This window comes from Bos grunniens, chromosome X (genome assembly GCF_055505025.1).
Source record: "Bos grunniens cultivar Pamir isolate PY7600 chromosome X, Bosgru_T2T1.0, whole genome shotgun sequence".
Lineage (NCBI taxonomy): Eukaryota > Metazoa > Chordata > Mammalia > Artiodactyla > Bovidae > Bos > Bos grunniens.
In genome coordinates, this window is record NC_141194.1 from 55,714,078 (window position 1) to 55,730,893 (window position 16,816).

Sequence of the window (16,816 nt, forward strand, 5' to 3'; positions counted from 1 at the left end):
CACAAGAACAACGTCCAGGGAGGACCGGGACGGGGCAAGTATGCGAATTACCCACTAAAAATCAGAAATATTACTTTTAAAAAAGACTTTATTTTGAAAAGAGCGACATAAGCTGCTTTTCAGCAGTACAAGCTTCACCAAGCAAGATTAGAAGTGCAGAATATAAAATAGTCACACATGCAGAGGCCCCTAGAAAGTTCTCCAATTCTTAGGTGACTGATGGGCCTTCAGACATGCCCAGAGTAAGAAGAGTACTTTCTGCGTGTCTGTGATGGAGTGGCTTAGATACTCCCAGGAAGCTTGGTCTGGGTGTCTCTAGAGATAGGAGACATAATTATGTACTACAGGCTTTGGGGTTTGGATCCCAGGAGGCCACCTGAATCATCCTTATTTCAACTGCAACAGGAAGTTGCATCTGTATTCATCTTAACGTGATCAGGTTGTACAGTGTATGGAGCTGGACTACAATGTTTAGTAGCTTCCTGTTGTTGTTCAGTCGCTCAGTCGTGTCCAACTCTTTGAGACTCTATGGACTGCAGCACTTCAGGCTTCCCTGTCCTTTGCTATCTCCTAAAGCTTGCTCAGGCTCATGTCCATCGAGTCAGTGACGCCATCCAACCATCTTGTCCTCTGTCGTCTGCTTCTCCTCCTGCCTCCAATCTTTCCCAGCATCAGCCTCTTTTCTAATGAGTTGGCTCATCACACCAGGTGGCCAAAGTATTGGAGCTTCAGCTTCAGCATCAGTCCTTCCAATGAATATTCAGGGTTGATTTCCTTTAGGGTTGACTGGTTTGATCTCCTTGCAGTCCAAGGGACTCTCAAGAGTCTTCTGCAACACCACAGTTCAAAAGCATCAATTCTTTGGCGCTTCTTTATGGTCCAACTCTCACATCCACACATGACTACTGGAAAAACCATAGCTTTGACTAGATGGACCTTTGCATACTTTTTGTATGCAAAGTAATGTTTCTGCTATTTAATATGCTGTCTAGGTTTGTCATAGCTTTTCTTCCAAGGAGCAAGCCTATGTAAGGGCTTAACAGATCTTAACTGATACAGTTCTCAAAAATGTTGTTCAGATTATTGTTTGTTATTAAAGTAGTGTTATTTTCACACTATTTATATAATACAATAATCTGAACAGTATTTTTTAAAGCAACCTTAAATGCGGCTGCTGCTGCTGCTAAGTCACTTGCAGCCTACCAGGCTCCTCCGTCCATGGGATTTTCCAGGCAAGAGTACTGGAGTGGGTTGCCAGTGCCTTCTCCAAACGTTAAATGAGACAGAGCCAAAAACGTATTGCCCTTTGTGTTCTAACAACCTCCCTTGTCCATGTAACTAAGCTATGTGTGGTCTTTTCAGGATGTTGAACACCATTTTGTTTTATGATTGCTAAAGAATAAACTATTTTGCTGCACAAACGTGTAACCACTAACATTTATTGGACAACATGCTAGATACTGTTTAAGATGATTTATATGTATTAATCCACTTAATCCTAATAACTGAATGTTTTGGGTCCCTTTACTATCCCTATTTTACAGCCAAGGAAACCCAAAGCCCAAGGGTGACATTTTGTTGCACCAGACCACTATTTGTGGCCAGCATTGGGTTTACAGTTGGCCCTTGAACAAAACAGGTTTGAACTGTGTGGGCCCCCTTATATGTAGATTTTTTTTTCAAGAAATATTACAGTATTACGTCATTTGTGCTTGGTTGAATCAAAAGATGCATAACTGTGGATACAGAGGACCAATTATGGGACTTGAGCATCTGTGGATTTTATTATCCATGGCAGGTCCTGGAACCCATCCCCCACAGACACCCCTGATGAACAACTGTAATTGCCAGTTCTTTTTTTTTTTTTTTTGCCATAATGAATGATACAACCAATACCTTTCCTGTTCTCCTTGACCCTCCCTAGACAGCACTCCACACCTTCATCCCACCATTCAGCTTCCATAGAAACACTGTGGGAAGAAATCACAGGAGAGTCAGGGATAGCAAGGAGATCTACTGTCTTCCTGCCAGAATTGTTTTGTTCTTGTTGTTTTTACAATTCATGTTAAAATTTCAAAAATTATTTTAGAACTTCATTCGTGATACTAGATAAAACCACCTAATGACAGGGTTGTTATAAATTAGCTATTTATGTGTAAAACATGTTTATAAGGACACCTGTTGTGAGAACATTTGCTGTCATTCCAGGAAGTAGTACAGTACTTTTCAGAAGGCACTACAACCTGGCCACTGCCACAGTCTCTGACAACTATGTGGTCTTGGGCTTAACCTCTTTGTGACTCAGTCTCCTTATCTGAAAATAAAAACTGCCTCATAGAGTTAGTGAGAGGACTAAATGAGTTAATATTTGTAAAGCTTAGATAAGCATCTGGAATAGAGAATATATCCACTAAATGTTGACTACTGTTAGTTGTTTAACTTTTCCCAATAAACAGATCCATCTGCCAGAGGTAAATCTGATGCAAAAATAATAAGAATTAGAATGATCATGATTACCTCTTGCATTTATCTGCTCTTCATTTTTTCAATTTTTGTTTTTAAACATTTACACACTAATACTAGATAAAAAGGGGCTTCACTGGTGGCTCAGCAGTAAAGAATCTGGCTGCGACACAGGAGGAGTGAGTTCAATCCCTGAGTGGGGACGATCCCCTGGAGGAGGGCATGGCAACCCACTCCAGTATTCTTGCCTGGAAAATTGCATGGACAGAGGAGCCTGGTGGGCTACAATCCATAGGGTTGCAGAGTCAGACACGACTGAAGTGACTGGGCATGCATGCACTAGATTAAAAATTGGTTTTGAGAGGCTTCCCTGGTGGTATAGTGGATAAGAATCTACCTGTCAATGCAGGGGACATGGATTTGATCCCTGGTCTGGGAAGATTCCATGTGCTGCGGAGCAAATAAGCCCATGTGCCACAATTGCTGAGCCCACATGCCCTAGAGCCTGAGCTCCACAAGAGAAGCCACCACAGTCAGAAGCCCACACACTGCAAATAGTAGCCCCCACTTGCCGCAACTAGAGAAAGCCTGTTCAGCAACGAAGACCCAACACAGCCATAAATAAATAAATTTTTAAAATGGGTTTTGAACAACAAGCTGGTGATAGAAGGCACTTTCAGTTTGTTGGGAGCTTGGAGAGAAAGGGGCAGAATTTATGTACATGAATGGCAGGCAGGTCAGTGGGTAAGGAAAGAATGATCTAGGGCCGGGGGTATCAAGTCACCAGGAGCAGCTCCTGGAGGTTGTGAGTGACCTTGGTTACAATCATGGCATTTAAAAAAGCTCAAGTCCAGGGTGGACCACAAGTCCCACCCACTCTAACAGAATCTGGGGCTATTTCAGTGTCAGAGTGACAGTTGAGGGTCCTAGCTGAAAGAATAAACAAAAACAGTTGGACAGAAAAGACAGGTAAGCCAGACCATTTGAAGGTAATACCACATCACAATAGTAACTTAAGTAATGGCAGAAACAAGCAGGGGCCATGTCTTTTTTGGACTCCTTTCTTCATGTGCCTCCTGCCTATTTGGCCCCCAGAGTTTATAACTGCAAAGACGAGCACTGGACCACACTGGTTGTGCCGGCTTCTCGTTACACAGGCTGAGATGAAACCTGAAGTTGGGCCTCATCCTCAGGAACTAACAGAAGCATGATTTGAGGGAAAGCCTAGATGGCTGGGGGGTAACAAGAGTGTGCTGAGAATCAAAGCCAGAGAATGAAATAGGAAGACCATGGAGATGACGTGTAACATGTAGACCCCAAGTTCTTATTCTCTTATCTCATCCCTGAGGTTTCTTCCTAAATTGGACAAGTAGGGGTTGGGACACAAGATCATAATTTAAATTTGACCATTTCCTGATGGGAAAATATTTGCCTCTGAAGCCAAAGTTCTCACAATCGCCAAAGTCTTAATGGTGATAACTCCCCAATGCCTGAGTCAGAAACCAGATTCCTATACTTGGGAAAAGTCTCACAGACCACTTGAGCAGCCTCCAGCAAGTTGCAATAGCCAGCTTTCCAACAAATAATTATCAAGCCCCTACTAGGTGCCAGCCACTGGAAAAATAGCAGTAACTCAGATAACTGGGCTCTACTCTCGTGGAGCTGCCATTCTAGCTAGAAAGATAAGTGATAAATAAGATCATTTTTCAAACTGTTTTTTACTATCATTAAAATAGTAGTTTGGTTAGTGCTTCCCTGGTGGCTCAGACGGTAAAGTGTCTGTCTAAAATGCTGGAGACCTGGGTTCAATCCCTGGGTCAGGAAGATCTCCTGGAGAAGGAAATGGCAACCCACTCCAGTATACTTGCCTGGAGAATCCCATGGACAGAGGAGCCTGGTAGGCTACCGTCCATGGGGTCGCAAAGAGTCAGACACAACTGAGCAACTTCACTTTTCACTTTTGGTTAGCATTGCTGAGCGGTGGGGGAAGGAGGAAGGAGTGAGAAATAAATTTAAGCTGGTCACAACACTGTAAATCAACTACACTTCAATAAAATTTAAAAAATAAAATGACCAAAAAAGTTAAGCTGAAACCTGAATGAAAAAGCAGCCAGATACATGAAGCTCTAGACAACAAATGTGTGGATAAAGCCAGTGAGGCCAGACAGTGACTGATTTAGAGGAGAAATCACTTTACGGGGCTAGAACTGGAGTCACTCTGCTCTTAAGATCTCAATTCCCTTTACCCAGTGGTGATTCAGGGCCAGACTGGAGCCTGAGCAAGCCTGGACCCTGGATTTGGTACCTCAGTCTCAGGTGATAGAGCTACATGGGCACAGCCATTGATTTGTCCCACTTTTTTTCTGTTAATACACTGACGTACATCTGGTTGCTTTTCAAATATTAAGCTATTCTTGCTTGGTTTTGGTGACAGCCTGCATTTACCAAGCTCTTACAACATCCATCTTACAGAACTGTCACAACAGCCCTAATGAGGTGCAACATTTGGCCCCCCTTTGAAGATGAGGAAAGTGAACCCTTGGATGGGTTTACTGCCCATGGCCACAGATGTAGAAAACATTAGAGCTAGCATTTGGAAGCAGGCAGGAAGTAGAACTGGACTAAGTTTCTTATCCAGGATACCAGAAAGCACTACCCCCCTGGTAACCAGCCAGCAGAGTTGACAACAGCATCCCATCCCTCTCTACTTCTCTGTATGTCCCCCTACCCCCACCCCCATATCGAGTCCCAAATCAGTTTCTACTCCTGTCTCTCTTCTGATCTTCTGCACTGGTAGGTCAGCCATGAAATCTACAACAGCTTCCAACTGCTGTGAGAAGCTGACCTCTTAGGCCTCCTCCCCAACTTCATCCTGTGTTTCTCTCACTCTTATCTGGTTATGCTCCAGTTACACTTGCTTTCTCAATTTAAAATTGTACAAATTGTTCCTGAGATCTAGAACACTCTCTTCTGTGCATGCAAACATTTCTACTCATCCTACGTGAATATTAATGATAGCAAGCACTTTATGCCAGGCACTGTTTCAAATATTTTATACAACAACCCTCTGAAGTTGGTACTATTATTATCACATGTCACGGATCAGGAACCTGCCCAAGACAGCATAGCCAGTAAGCGATGGAGTTTGATTTACACCCTGGCCACCTGGCTTCACAATCCTTGCTCTTAACCACTACACTAACACCAATTCCCAAGTTACTTTGTGTGACGTCCTCCAGTGTGGATTCATAACAACTGCTTTCTCTCATCCCATCCCCTTTGTTTGATCTCTCAGCAAGTTCTGTCAGTTCTACCTTCAAAACATATCCAGACTCTAACCTCTCCTCTCCACGTCCACTGCTGCCACCACCATTGCTGGCTTGGACTACTGTGGTGGCCTCCTCACTGCTTCTGCCCTTGCTCTCTTCCCCAAGCCTGTCCTCCCAGTAGTCAGAGGATCCTGTTACAATCCAAGGCAGCCCACGGCCCTGCTCTGCTCAGACCCATGCTCCATCTCTCTCAGAGAAAAAGTCAGGCATCCCTGTGGCCAAGGCGGCCCTATAGGGCCAGGCTCCATCACCTCTCAGAATTCACCTCCTGCCACTTGCCCCCTTGCTCACTCTGTTACAGCTGCATTGACATTCTTGCTGTTCCTCACACACACCAAGCAAGCTCGCACCTCAGGGCCTTTGTGTGTGCTTGCTTTTTCTTCTGCCTCTAATTCCTCTCTTCCAGATGCCAAGAAAAGGCAAGGCTGAGATATTTGGCTGGTAAGGAAATGTGTCCTCATTCAATTCAGATGTTTGCTACTTACATAGATAACAGAAGCGAGAAGAGCCACAGATGCCAGCTCATGTCCCTTGTACAGGGTAACACAGAAACAAAAAAGGGGCATGACTGCAACATGAGTGGTAGGACACTGTGGCGCCAAGCAGTTGGTGCATGCTAAGCAGTTCTATAACCTTAAATCAGGGGAGAGAAAGAACAGAAAGCCTCATACCTCTTCAGAACCTTGGAAGAGGAGAAACCGTCTCATGGCAGCCTCCTTGGTAGACAGGGAGGTTAGTGAGAAATGGCCTTGTAGCCTCTTGTGCTCTGTGTTCCAAGGATCACAGGGCGTTCTGCCAATACTTAGATGAGCTTGCCTACGTGGCCTATGTGGAGACGTGCTATGCAGTCAGAGTGCCATGCAGAACCATTCCTCTACCATTCTCCAATTTTGTCTCTAGTGTAAGGTCACTTCCTCTGAGTCACCTTCCCTAAAACATCTTGTGTAAGACCCCATCACTCTTCATTCCCTCTGCTTTATTCTCAACACTAGCCACTTTCTAACACTACATCACATACCAATTTATTACTTTATTATCCATAGGCCCTAATATGATTCCTAAGCAAAGAAATTTGTCACAGCTCTTGCTGTGTTCCTACAATTAGTATCTGGCACACATAATAAACACTTGCCAAAATTTACTGACTATACCTAACTACCAGACACTGGTAGGTGTTTCCCATGTCTGGACTCATTCATTGGGGATAATCCCCATCTTACCACTGAGAAGACAGGTTTCTAAGAGGTCCTGGGTTTTGAAAGAAGGCAGGAAGAACCTGTGGTGCTAGGCAAAGGAATGGTCCACCTACCTGGAGAAGCCAGAGGGGTCCTGAGAGCTGGGATTGGGGAAGGGGAGCAGGAAGGGGTTCTAGGACCAGTATCTTGTGTTTTTTGCTTTTGTTTTTTGGCTGTGCTGCATGGCATGCAGGATCTTAGTTCTCCAATGAGGGATCAAATTCGTGCCCCCTGCAGTGGAAGTGCAGAGTCCTAACCACTGGAATGCCAGGGAACTCCCTAGGACCAGTATCTGGAAAATATTAATGTCCGATGTAAAGAAATAGAAGCTAGCATTTCAGGGTTTCTTGAGGCCCTTGGAATAGAGATGACTAACTATTCAGAAGGGTTTGGGGAACAGAGCAGGCCAACAGAAAATAGCTGACTAAAAGTCATCCACTTCCCACATCAATGTGAAGGTCTTACAAACCACACCAGTTTTCTTTTGAACTTTTTATTATGGAAAATCTCAAACTCACAGTGCATTGATTTAATGTACTTCCACGTACCTATCACCCAGTTTCCACAATTTTAAACACACTGCATTTTCTAAACTGAAGGTTCCATAAGCATTTGAGTGGTTTGAAGCCAACAGTCTTTGTTAAAATACAACTAGGAAACATCAGGGTATTTTGCACATTTAATTCATTAAAACTTTCTTCCACTTAAATAAGACAAATGGCTGGACTGTATTCCCTCCTCTCCAAAATGTACTTTTTAAATGCAAAGTGTACTTTTTAAATGCAAAGTTTAAAATAGAGACTACAAGTTCTGTGCTTGAACAACTATTAAGTAGAAAGAATAAAGAAAACTTCCTGAGTTTTACTTTAAGGAAGCTTAAAATTGAATTTAGAACAGCATATTAGAAATCTTTATGCAGAACATGCTACAGACTGTTTTCAATTTATAAGCCTTAACTTTGTGCTTTCATTATATGTTATTAAAATCCACATCCCATAGACTCTAGTGTAGTTCTCCATAACCAAAAGCTAGTATTTCTGCAGTATATTGTATGCATATTCACACTGAATGGGAAAAACAAAGATTATGAAAACCTTCAGGTCTTGTCACAAATCTTGAGAAAAAAAGCTTCTGGTTTTTCAGATCTCTGTGCATTTTGATTATAAGGGATCATGGCTCATTAGCCTGGAGAAGTGCAGGAGGTAGAAGAGGAATGCAGATATGCAGGAACTGTGCATGTTTTGTCTCTAAAAGCAGGAGGGAGGAACACTGCCCAGTTATCTACTCAATATGCTTTCTAACATACCTTAAGTATTTACAGCAACTTATTTTAAAAACCTTTTAAAAATTATTTGACTGCGCCAGGTCTTACTTGCAGCATGTGGAATCTTTAGTTGCAGCATGTGAGATATACCCATTTGAATGCAGAGTTCCAAAGAATAGCAAGGAGAGATAAGAAAGACTTCTTCAGTGATCAGTGCAAAGAAATAGAGGAAAACAATAGAATGGGAAAGACTAGAGATCTCTTCAAGAAAATTAGAGATACCAAGGGAACATTTCATGCAAAGATGGGCTCAGTAAAGGGCAGAAATGGTATGGACCTAACAGAAGCAGAAGATATTAAGAACAGGTGGCAAGAATACACAGAACTACAAAAAAGATCTTCATTGGTGTAATCTAGAATACAATCTAGTTACATTGGTGTAACTCATCTAGAGCCAGACATCCTGGAATGTGAAGTCAAGTGGGCCTTAGGATGCATCACTATGAACAAAGCTAGTGGAGGTGATGGAATTCCAGTTGAGCTATTTCAAATCCTGAAAGATGATGCTGTGAAAGTGCTGCACTCAGTATGCCAGCAAATTTGGAAAATTCAACAGTGGCCACAGGACTGGAAAAGGTCAGTTTTCATTCCAATCCCAAAGAAAGGCAATGCCAAAGAATGTTCAAACTACTGCACACTTGCCCTCATCTCACACGCTGCTGCTGCTGCTAAGTCACTTTAGTCGTGTCCGACTCTGTGCGACCCCATAGACGGCAGCCCACCAGGCTCCGCCGTCCCTGGGATTCTCCAGGCAAGAATACTGGAGTGGGTTGCCATTTCCTTCTCCAGTGCATTAAAGTAAAAAGTGAAAGTGAAGTCACTCAGTCGTGTCCGACTCTTAGCGATCCCATGGACTGCAGCCCACCAGGCTCCTCCATCCATGGGATTTTTCCAGGCTGGAGTGGGGTGCCATTGCCTTCTCCGTCTCACACGCTAGTAATGCTCAAAATTTTCCAAGCCAGGCTTCAACAATATGTGAACCATGAACTTCCAGATGTTCAAGCTGGTTTTAGAAAAGGCAGAGGAAACAGAGATCAAATTGCCAACATCTGCTGGATCATGGAAAAAGCAAGAGAGTTCCAGAAAAATATCTATTTCTGCTTTATTGACTATGCCAAAGCCTTTGACTGTGTGGATCACAACAAACTGTGAAAATTCTGAAAGAGATGGGAATATCAGACCACCTGACCTGCCTCTTGAGAAATCTGTATGCAGGTCAGGAAGCAACAGTTAGAACTGGACATGGAACAACAGACTGGTTCCAAATCAGGAAAGGACTATGTCAAGGCTGTATATTGTCACCCTGCTTATTTACCTTATATGCAGAGTACATCATGAGAAACTCTGGGCTGGATGAAGCACAAGCAAGCACAAGATTGCCAGGAAAAATACCAATAACCTCAGATACGCAGATGACACCATCCTATGGCAGAAATCGAAGAACTAAAGAGCCTCTTGATGAAAGTGAAAGAGGAGAGGGAAAAAGTTGGCGTAAAGCACAACATTCAGAAAACTAAAATCATGGCATCTGGTCTCATTACTTCATGGCTAATAGATGGGGAGACAGTGGCAGGCTTTTATTTTGGGGGGCTCCAAAATCACTGCAGATAGTGACTGCAGCCATGAAATTAAAAGACGCTTACTCCTTGGAAGGAAAGTTATGACCAACCTAGACAGCATATTAAAAAGGAGAGACATTACTTTGCCAACGAAGGTCCATCTAGTCAAAGCTATGGTTTTTCCAGTGGTCATGCATGGATGTGAGAGTTGGACTATAAAGAAACTGAGCACCAAAGAGTTGATGCTTTTGAACTGTGGTGTTGAAGAAGACTCTTGAGAGTCCCTTGGACTGCAAGGAGATCCAACCAGTCCATCCTAAAGGAGATCAGTCCTGGGTGTTCATTGGAAGGACTGATGCTGAAGCTGACTCCAATACTTTAGCTACATGATGCAAAGAGCTGACTCATTTGAAAAGATCCTCATGCTGGAAAGATTGAGGGCAGGAGAAGGGGATGACAGTGGATAAGATGGTTGGATGGCATTACCGAGTCAATGGACATGAGTTTGAGTAGACTCTGGGAGTTGGTGATGGACAGGGAAGCCTGGTGTTCTGAAGTCCAAGGAGTTGGACAGGAATGAACTGAACTGACTAGGGATGGAACACAGGCCCCAGGAGTCTTAGCCTCTGGACCACCAGGGAAGTCCCTGAAAAAGGTGTTTTGAGTTTCTTACACCCCCAAAACCAGAATGTAGGGAAGGTGTAGGGTTATTAGCACAGACCTACCCTTCTCTAAGTATGTCACCTCCAGTACCACTCAGTGAGGTCGATAGTATTATTCCCACTTTGCAGACATAGAACCTGAGGCACATAAAACTAAGCTAGGAAACAGGGTCAGTGACTTCCATGTGGGGTTAGAGAGGAAAAGGTTTGGGATTTCTTCTGGACTTCAAAATGGGCAGGGGGTGGGATGTCTATGAAAATGTTTCTGTCAAATTTGTGGGGAGGGTAGGCAAGATCCAGGGCTTGAAAATAAATACTTGTAGACCAAGGGTCTGGTCTTCACAGGTTTGGGGACACAGGTTCTCAAAGCACCTTTAAATATGAGTTCAAGTCTCAGTGGGTTCTTGGGAAACATGCACACTAGTGAGATTCTGGTCAGAATGAAGAGGACTAATAAGCATTTAATAAGGGTTTTGAGTCTCCCATCTATAAACTGTATTGATGAGTGATGCAGTGTCAAAGAAAACTGTCTCCTAGGCCCCTTTCCTTAGAGCAAGTAAACCAGAGCTGGGCAAGACTGGATTACTGCAAGTGTGTGCTCAGTTCTGTCTGGTTCTTTGCAACCCTATGGACTATAGCCCGCCAGACTCCTCCGTCCATGATTCTCCAGGCAATACTGGAGTGGGTAGCCATTTCCTCAAGGGGATCTTCCCAACCCAGGGCCACCTGGGAAGTCCAACACTCCTACACAGCACCTCAGGAAAGGTTATTTATAGTTTTTACGTCACTTAGGGGATCATTTTGTTGTAGAAACTTTGTGGTTACCAGACCCTATCTCAGGCCACATTGGGAAGACACTGTACTTCCTGAGACATAAGGTGCAGAAGTGTTCCCCACCCTAGGCAATAACAGTGGGCCTCCTGCCAGATTCCACTGCCTTAACTCCCTGGAGCCCAGCACAGAATGCCTAGTACTCAACTGGTAAGGAGTGGCCGTAAGGCTCCTTTATCTGGTCCAGACAGGTCTCAGAAGTTCCCAAGTCTCCATCCACCCAACAAAGCAAATCCATGGCTGAGAGAAATGGTCCTAGGCACTGTCCCAGCTAGCTGGGAGGCAGAAGAGACAGGTCATCAGTACTGCAACTTTCACAGTACAGTGACCCATGTGGTGTCAGCTTGGATTGCTGTTTATCAACACCACTGAAATACGTGGAAAGCAGCACAGCCTGGGTTTGAACCCTGGAATCCGAATCCAGAGGCTGTGCTCCTAGAATCCTGTTTTCAAATCAGGCTTGTCCTATCTCACACCAAGATGAGTTTATTATACCTGTGTCCACCCCTATTATTTCAGGAGCAGTTGGCACCACTATTTATGACAGGATTTAGTCTCCCATTCCCCCCCGCCCCAGATGCTTACATTCTCAGTACAATCTCCTAAGGAAGGCACCTAAGATGCTCGGAGGAGACATGAAGATCAAAACTCCAGCAGCCTTCCCAAAGCTGACACTGAGATCATCACAATGGGACCAAGAGACCACGTCAGGAAACCCAATTCCAGCCGCAAGGGAATTTCGCTGAGATTCCCCACCCTTCCCACAGGCCTGATGTATGTATACCCAAAGCAATCCCAAACCCAACCAAACTTTGAACTCAAGGTCTCTACCCTTCTGGCAGTCCCTGCCCACCTAACTGTATCCTTTTCTCAAAATCTCCCTCTTGGCCTTCCCCTATTTTTAACTTGTAGTAAGCCTCTATACCTTAATTTGAGCAAGAAAAAAGCACTTCAGTATCAATTTGTTTTCAGTTTTCATCTTTTTAATCAACTCAGTGAAGGACATCCTAAACACTACATGAAACAACAGAATTTTTTTCTTCCAGTTTAAAAAAAATGACATACACAAGTATTTCTTAGAAAGTTCTATATAATCAAGGCAGAAATCTTGAGTAAAAAACACCTATAAGTTATCATGCTCTTTATTCTTACAGTTGGAAACTGCTTCCTAATCAGGATTCAACATTGTGTACAGGTTTTTAAAATGTTTCTAGATACATATTAGTAAAAGAATCTGGCCAAACATTTCTTGGCAGAAAACCCTAAGAGCTGGAACTAAAAAAAAAAAAAAAAAAAACTGGTAAAAAAGGAAGAAATACTCAGACTCTACAAATATCTTCAGACTTTCTCTTTAAATGGGAGAAGAATTTTAAAACAAACAAAACAAACATGGAGCTTTCTGAAAGATCTTTAATAAGGTACCTTGGGAACTCAACTCAAAAAAAAAAAAGAAAAGAAAACCAGGTTGGTTTAACTATTACAGATGTTTCAGTGCAGCTCCAAAAGTCTTTATAAATACAGTCATTTGGAGAGGTGGTCCTGGTCCTGGATCAGATTATTCCTTGTGTTTCTGAGAACAGTAAGAAGGGGGAGAATTGTGATGTTGGGAATACACTGCTACTGCTAAGTCACTTCAGTCGTGTCCGACTCTGTGCGACCCCATGGACTTCAGCCTACCAGGCTCCTCCGTCCATGGGATTTTCCAGGCAAGAGTACTGGAGTGGGTTGCCATTGCCTTCTCCGGGGAATAAGCTAACATGCTTAATTCCCAGGGTTGACGAGGATGCTGAAAGGCTGGAAACCCCTCCATCTCTTACATGCTCAACAGGAGATGATTATAGACAAGACAGGTGGCCCCCCAACCCCTACTTCCATCAAAGCAGACTAGCCTTAACAGGCACCTGAAAGCAAGAGAGGCCTAGGAATGGTTGTCAGGTGGGCCTGTTGAGGTATGCACATACAGGAGGAAAGGTGAGAGCGACAGGATAAGACTGGTGGACAGAGGTCTCTTAAATGGCAACACAGAAGTCTCACTTACATTAGGTGCACATACCTCATCTCAGTTGTCATAATTGTCCCTGTAATTTCCCCCTGAGTAGCGGTCATAACCACCCTGGCTTCTGGGAAAAAAACATATGTAGTAGTATCACAGCAACGTATTATATATTCTGCAGTATTACTAAACACCATGATAAATTAAACATGAATATCAAGTAAAACTCAGTCATATGGTATATAATATAGCATATTAAATATTACCACCATACATAATCAAGACAGTACAATAAACAAATGTCGCCATCTATTGCACATTGCAATTACATGACCTAACAAATTATTTACCAACATTATACTTAACCCAAAATATTGCTTCATACTTGCTTTATAACTTCATTACAATTTGCAAACACTATTAGCACCACAGCAAGGTATGTATGAATACTCAGGCAACTGAGCTTTTTAAATTTTTGAGAAAGAAACTGAGTTTTTAAAAAATTTTTTAAAAGTTTATTCATTCATTTCCCTGCACTGGGTCTTAGTTGCTACACACGGCATTTTCAATCTTTGAGGTGGCACGTGGCATCTTTTTTAGTTGTGGCATGTAGGGTCTACTGCCCTGACCAGGGATTGATCCCAGGCCCCCTGCATTGGGAGTACAGAGTCTTAGCCACTGGACCACCAGATAAATCCCTAAGATGAGTTCTTAGTGAGAGGGAAGAAGCACCAGCGTACCCTAACCTGTTGGTTACCCACCTGCCACCATAGTCTCTGGACCTTCCATATCCATATCCGTATCCGAATCCATATGCTCCAGGTCGATTGTCATACCTGCCACTTCCATAGCCCTGGTCCCCACCACCTACAATAGGGAAGAAATATTTTGAATGGCAATTGTCTAGACCTAGACTGCTAACAGGCAACTCTCCTCCATACCCCATGATCAAACTTACCAATAAACTTACCTCTAGGGTAGCCACGACCACGTTCATAGCCCCCAAAGGCACCCCCTCGTGATCCCCGGGCTGACTTGCCAGCGTGGTCTACACGGATCTGACGACCATCCAGAGACTAGGTGTGGGGAGACACAAGGGTGGATGGGTTGGTGGTCAAACAGGGCAGGGGTGAAATAGGAGTGGGCTGGGCAAGTGGGCAAAAGAGCCCAGAAATTCCTGCTGGGCACCAGGTTCTGGGTGCCATATTCCAGAACAAGCTCCTTTGACCCAAATGGTTTTATCTGGAGCTACAGAATCCCACAAAATTACCTGAATCCACCATGTTTCCCCTGCTACTACTTACATCTTGACCGAACTCAGGTTGAATTCTCCTCCCCACTCCTCTAAGCTGCCCGACTATTAGGGCTAGACAGACACCTCTCTTGGTCTGAGGCTTCAGAGTCCATCCCAGAAGACTCACGAGGTCCTCTCCGGGCCAGGCCCGCAGGTCTGCAGACTCTACTACCTAAGCCCAGAGCAGGTCAACCATCCACAGGTGGCTTCTCGGCCTCATGCAGGACCAGTCGTCGCCTCCCAGGCAGCCCGGCTCTGTCTGCCGCTGCCCTCCACCCCCTAGAACAGAAGGCAGTCACGCTCCTGTGAGTGGGCACTGCGGGGCTTGGTGGCCGCGCTGCCCCAAGCAGACACAGAGGGAAAAACAGAATGGTCCAAGTGACAGATGGACGCAGGGCCCCTATGCAGGTAGGAGACCTCACCTCTCCATTCATGGCTCTCATGGCATTTGAGGCATGCTCCGGATTGGTGAAGGTGATGAAGCCAAAACCCCGGGATCGCTGAGTCTCCCGGTCCTTGACGACCACCACTGGGAAAGACAGGGGAAAGAGCTAAGAGGACAAGTAGTAAACGGTGTTAAGAATGGACCCTCCTTCCACTAAAACTCAATGGAAACTTATTGGGTTCTCAGTCTTAGGCCTAGGAACAAAGGCAGGAAAAGGGTAAGGCCTGGGGTTCTAACCTTTCTCTCCTGTTTCCTGAAATGCACGGGACCCAGACTTTCTTCCACAATCCCCCCATCACGCACCTGGCCCATTTCTCACCCTCAGAAATAGGTCCAAAGCTGCTGAAGTGGTCTTCCAGAGCCCGCTCATCGGTGTTGAAGTTGAGCCCTCCCACGAAGAGCTTCCCTTCTTCAGAAGACATGGCAGTAAATTCAAGTCCTGTATTGAGGATATGGAGAATAGGAGAAACTGTGGAGATGGGAGAAAGAAGAGGCTGGAGAAGTGAGAAAGGATGAAGGAAGAGAGAACAGAGAGGAGACAAAACAAGCAAAAAACAACAACAACAACAAAAACCGGGGTAACCAAGCACAGACAAAGACGAAAAAGACAGAAACCTCTGGAGTCGGTGCCCACACAATATCCACTACCCAACGCCCGTCATTTTGTACACCTGCGCATGCCCAGAACAACCTTGAACAAGATGGCGGCGGTCACATGCAAAAAGAGCCCCCTCCCCCCATCCGCCTCCGCCGTCGCACGATCACGGCTGCCACCCACGCCGCCAGCCCTTCCCGGCGTTTCCTGCACTCAAATATAGCGCGCCAGCCTCACACCAACCAAAAAGTGTCACCTCCAAGCACGGAACCCACCCGATCCAGTGAAGCCCAAGCCTGTGTGAGAGGCCGTTACTTCTCACTCGCGCACCTCGCTCTCAACCGGCGCATCAAACGTCAGTGAGACGAGTAACAGCCGCTCCGCAAAATATATGCTACTTACCTGCAAACTAACAATAACTCAGAAGAGAGCCACCACGAACGAGCCGAGACTGGGGAGGTTGCCGCGCGGCAACACGCTAATAAAGGGCACAGAGTGGACACGTCACGGAACTTCCGCCACGCGTGCCGCCGTGCGCGCTCATTGGCTAAGGTCAGTGAGGCGGAGCGGGAGGAAGGGATAACTGCTTGAAGGGAGCGGGGAGCTGAGCACGATTCCGGAAAAGGACTGGAGGTTTGTGATGTTGATGCAACCTAACATCAGCATCTCGGAGAAGGCAATGGCACCCCATTCCAGTACTCTTGCCTGGAAAATCCCATGGACGGAGAAGCCTGGTGGGCTGCTGTCTATGGGGTCTCACAGAGTCGGACACGACTGAACGACTTCACTTTCACTTTTCCCTTTCATGCATTGGAGAAGGAAATGGCAACCCACTCCAGTGTTCTTGCCTGGAGAATCCCAGGGACTGGGAAGCCTGGTGGGCTGCCTTCTATGGGGTCGCACAGAGTCAGACAAGACTGAAGCGACTTAGCAGCAGCAGCAACATCAGCATCTGCCCAGCCATCTTCATCCCTTACACGCTCACACCCGTTTCCGTCTCTGACATCACCCTTACCACCCTTGATTTCATTTCCCTCATTGATTCGGACGTCTTTCTCTAGGTTCCTTGAGGACATAATTACTGTC

General features: G+C 44.9%; 1 protein-coding gene across 11 annotated transcripts; it reads right to left on the reverse strand.

The window, feature by feature from the left end:
* Positions 1 to 70: 70 nt before the first annotated feature.
* On the reverse strand, positions 71 to 16,183 carry RBM3 (RNA binding motif protein 3). 11 transcript variants are annotated; one of them, XR_015159576.1, is made up of 9 exons: positions 16,133 to 16,183; positions 15,455 to 15,574; positions 15,113 to 15,219; positions 14,701 to 14,969; positions 14,367 to 14,472; positions 14,158 to 14,263; positions 13,457 to 13,520; positions 1,897 to 1,970; positions 71 to 829 (listed from the first exon to the last, which is right to left on the reverse strand). XR_015159576.1 is itself a non-coding variant. In XM_086389070.1 (7 exons), exons 2-6 carry the CDS (start codon positions 15,555 to 15,557, stop codon positions 13,463 to 13,465), a joined length of 480 nt encoding a protein of 159 aa, XP_086245196.1. In that variant the 5' UTR covers positions 15,558 to 15,574; positions 16,133 to 16,183; the 3' UTR covers positions 12,365 to 12,973; positions 13,457 to 13,462. The 11 variants fall into 11 exon arrangements, 2 of the variants coding, with proteins under 2 accessions (XP_086245196.1, XP_086245194.1); XR_015159569.1 differs by lacking the exon at positions 14,701 to 14,969; XR_015159568.1 differs by lacking the exon at positions 14,701 to 14,969 and having other exon boundaries at positions 13,457 to 13,523.
* Between the last annotated feature and the right edge of the window lie 633 nt (positions 16,184 to 16,816).

Coding starts and splice junctions, on each gene's coding strand:
- RBM3 (XM_086389068.1), bottom strand. CDS start 15,557: ATGTCTTCTGAAGAAGGGAAGCTCTTCGTGGGAGGGCTCAACTTCAAC. Junction 14,473..15,112: donor TGAGAGCCATGAATGGAGAG/GTGAGGTCTCCT, acceptor CCCCACACCTAG/TCTCTGGATGGTCGTCAGAT. Junction 13,524..14,157: donor TCCAGAGACTATGGTGGCAG/GTGGGTAACCAA, acceptor TTTTTTTCCCAG/AAGCCAGGGTGGTTATGACC.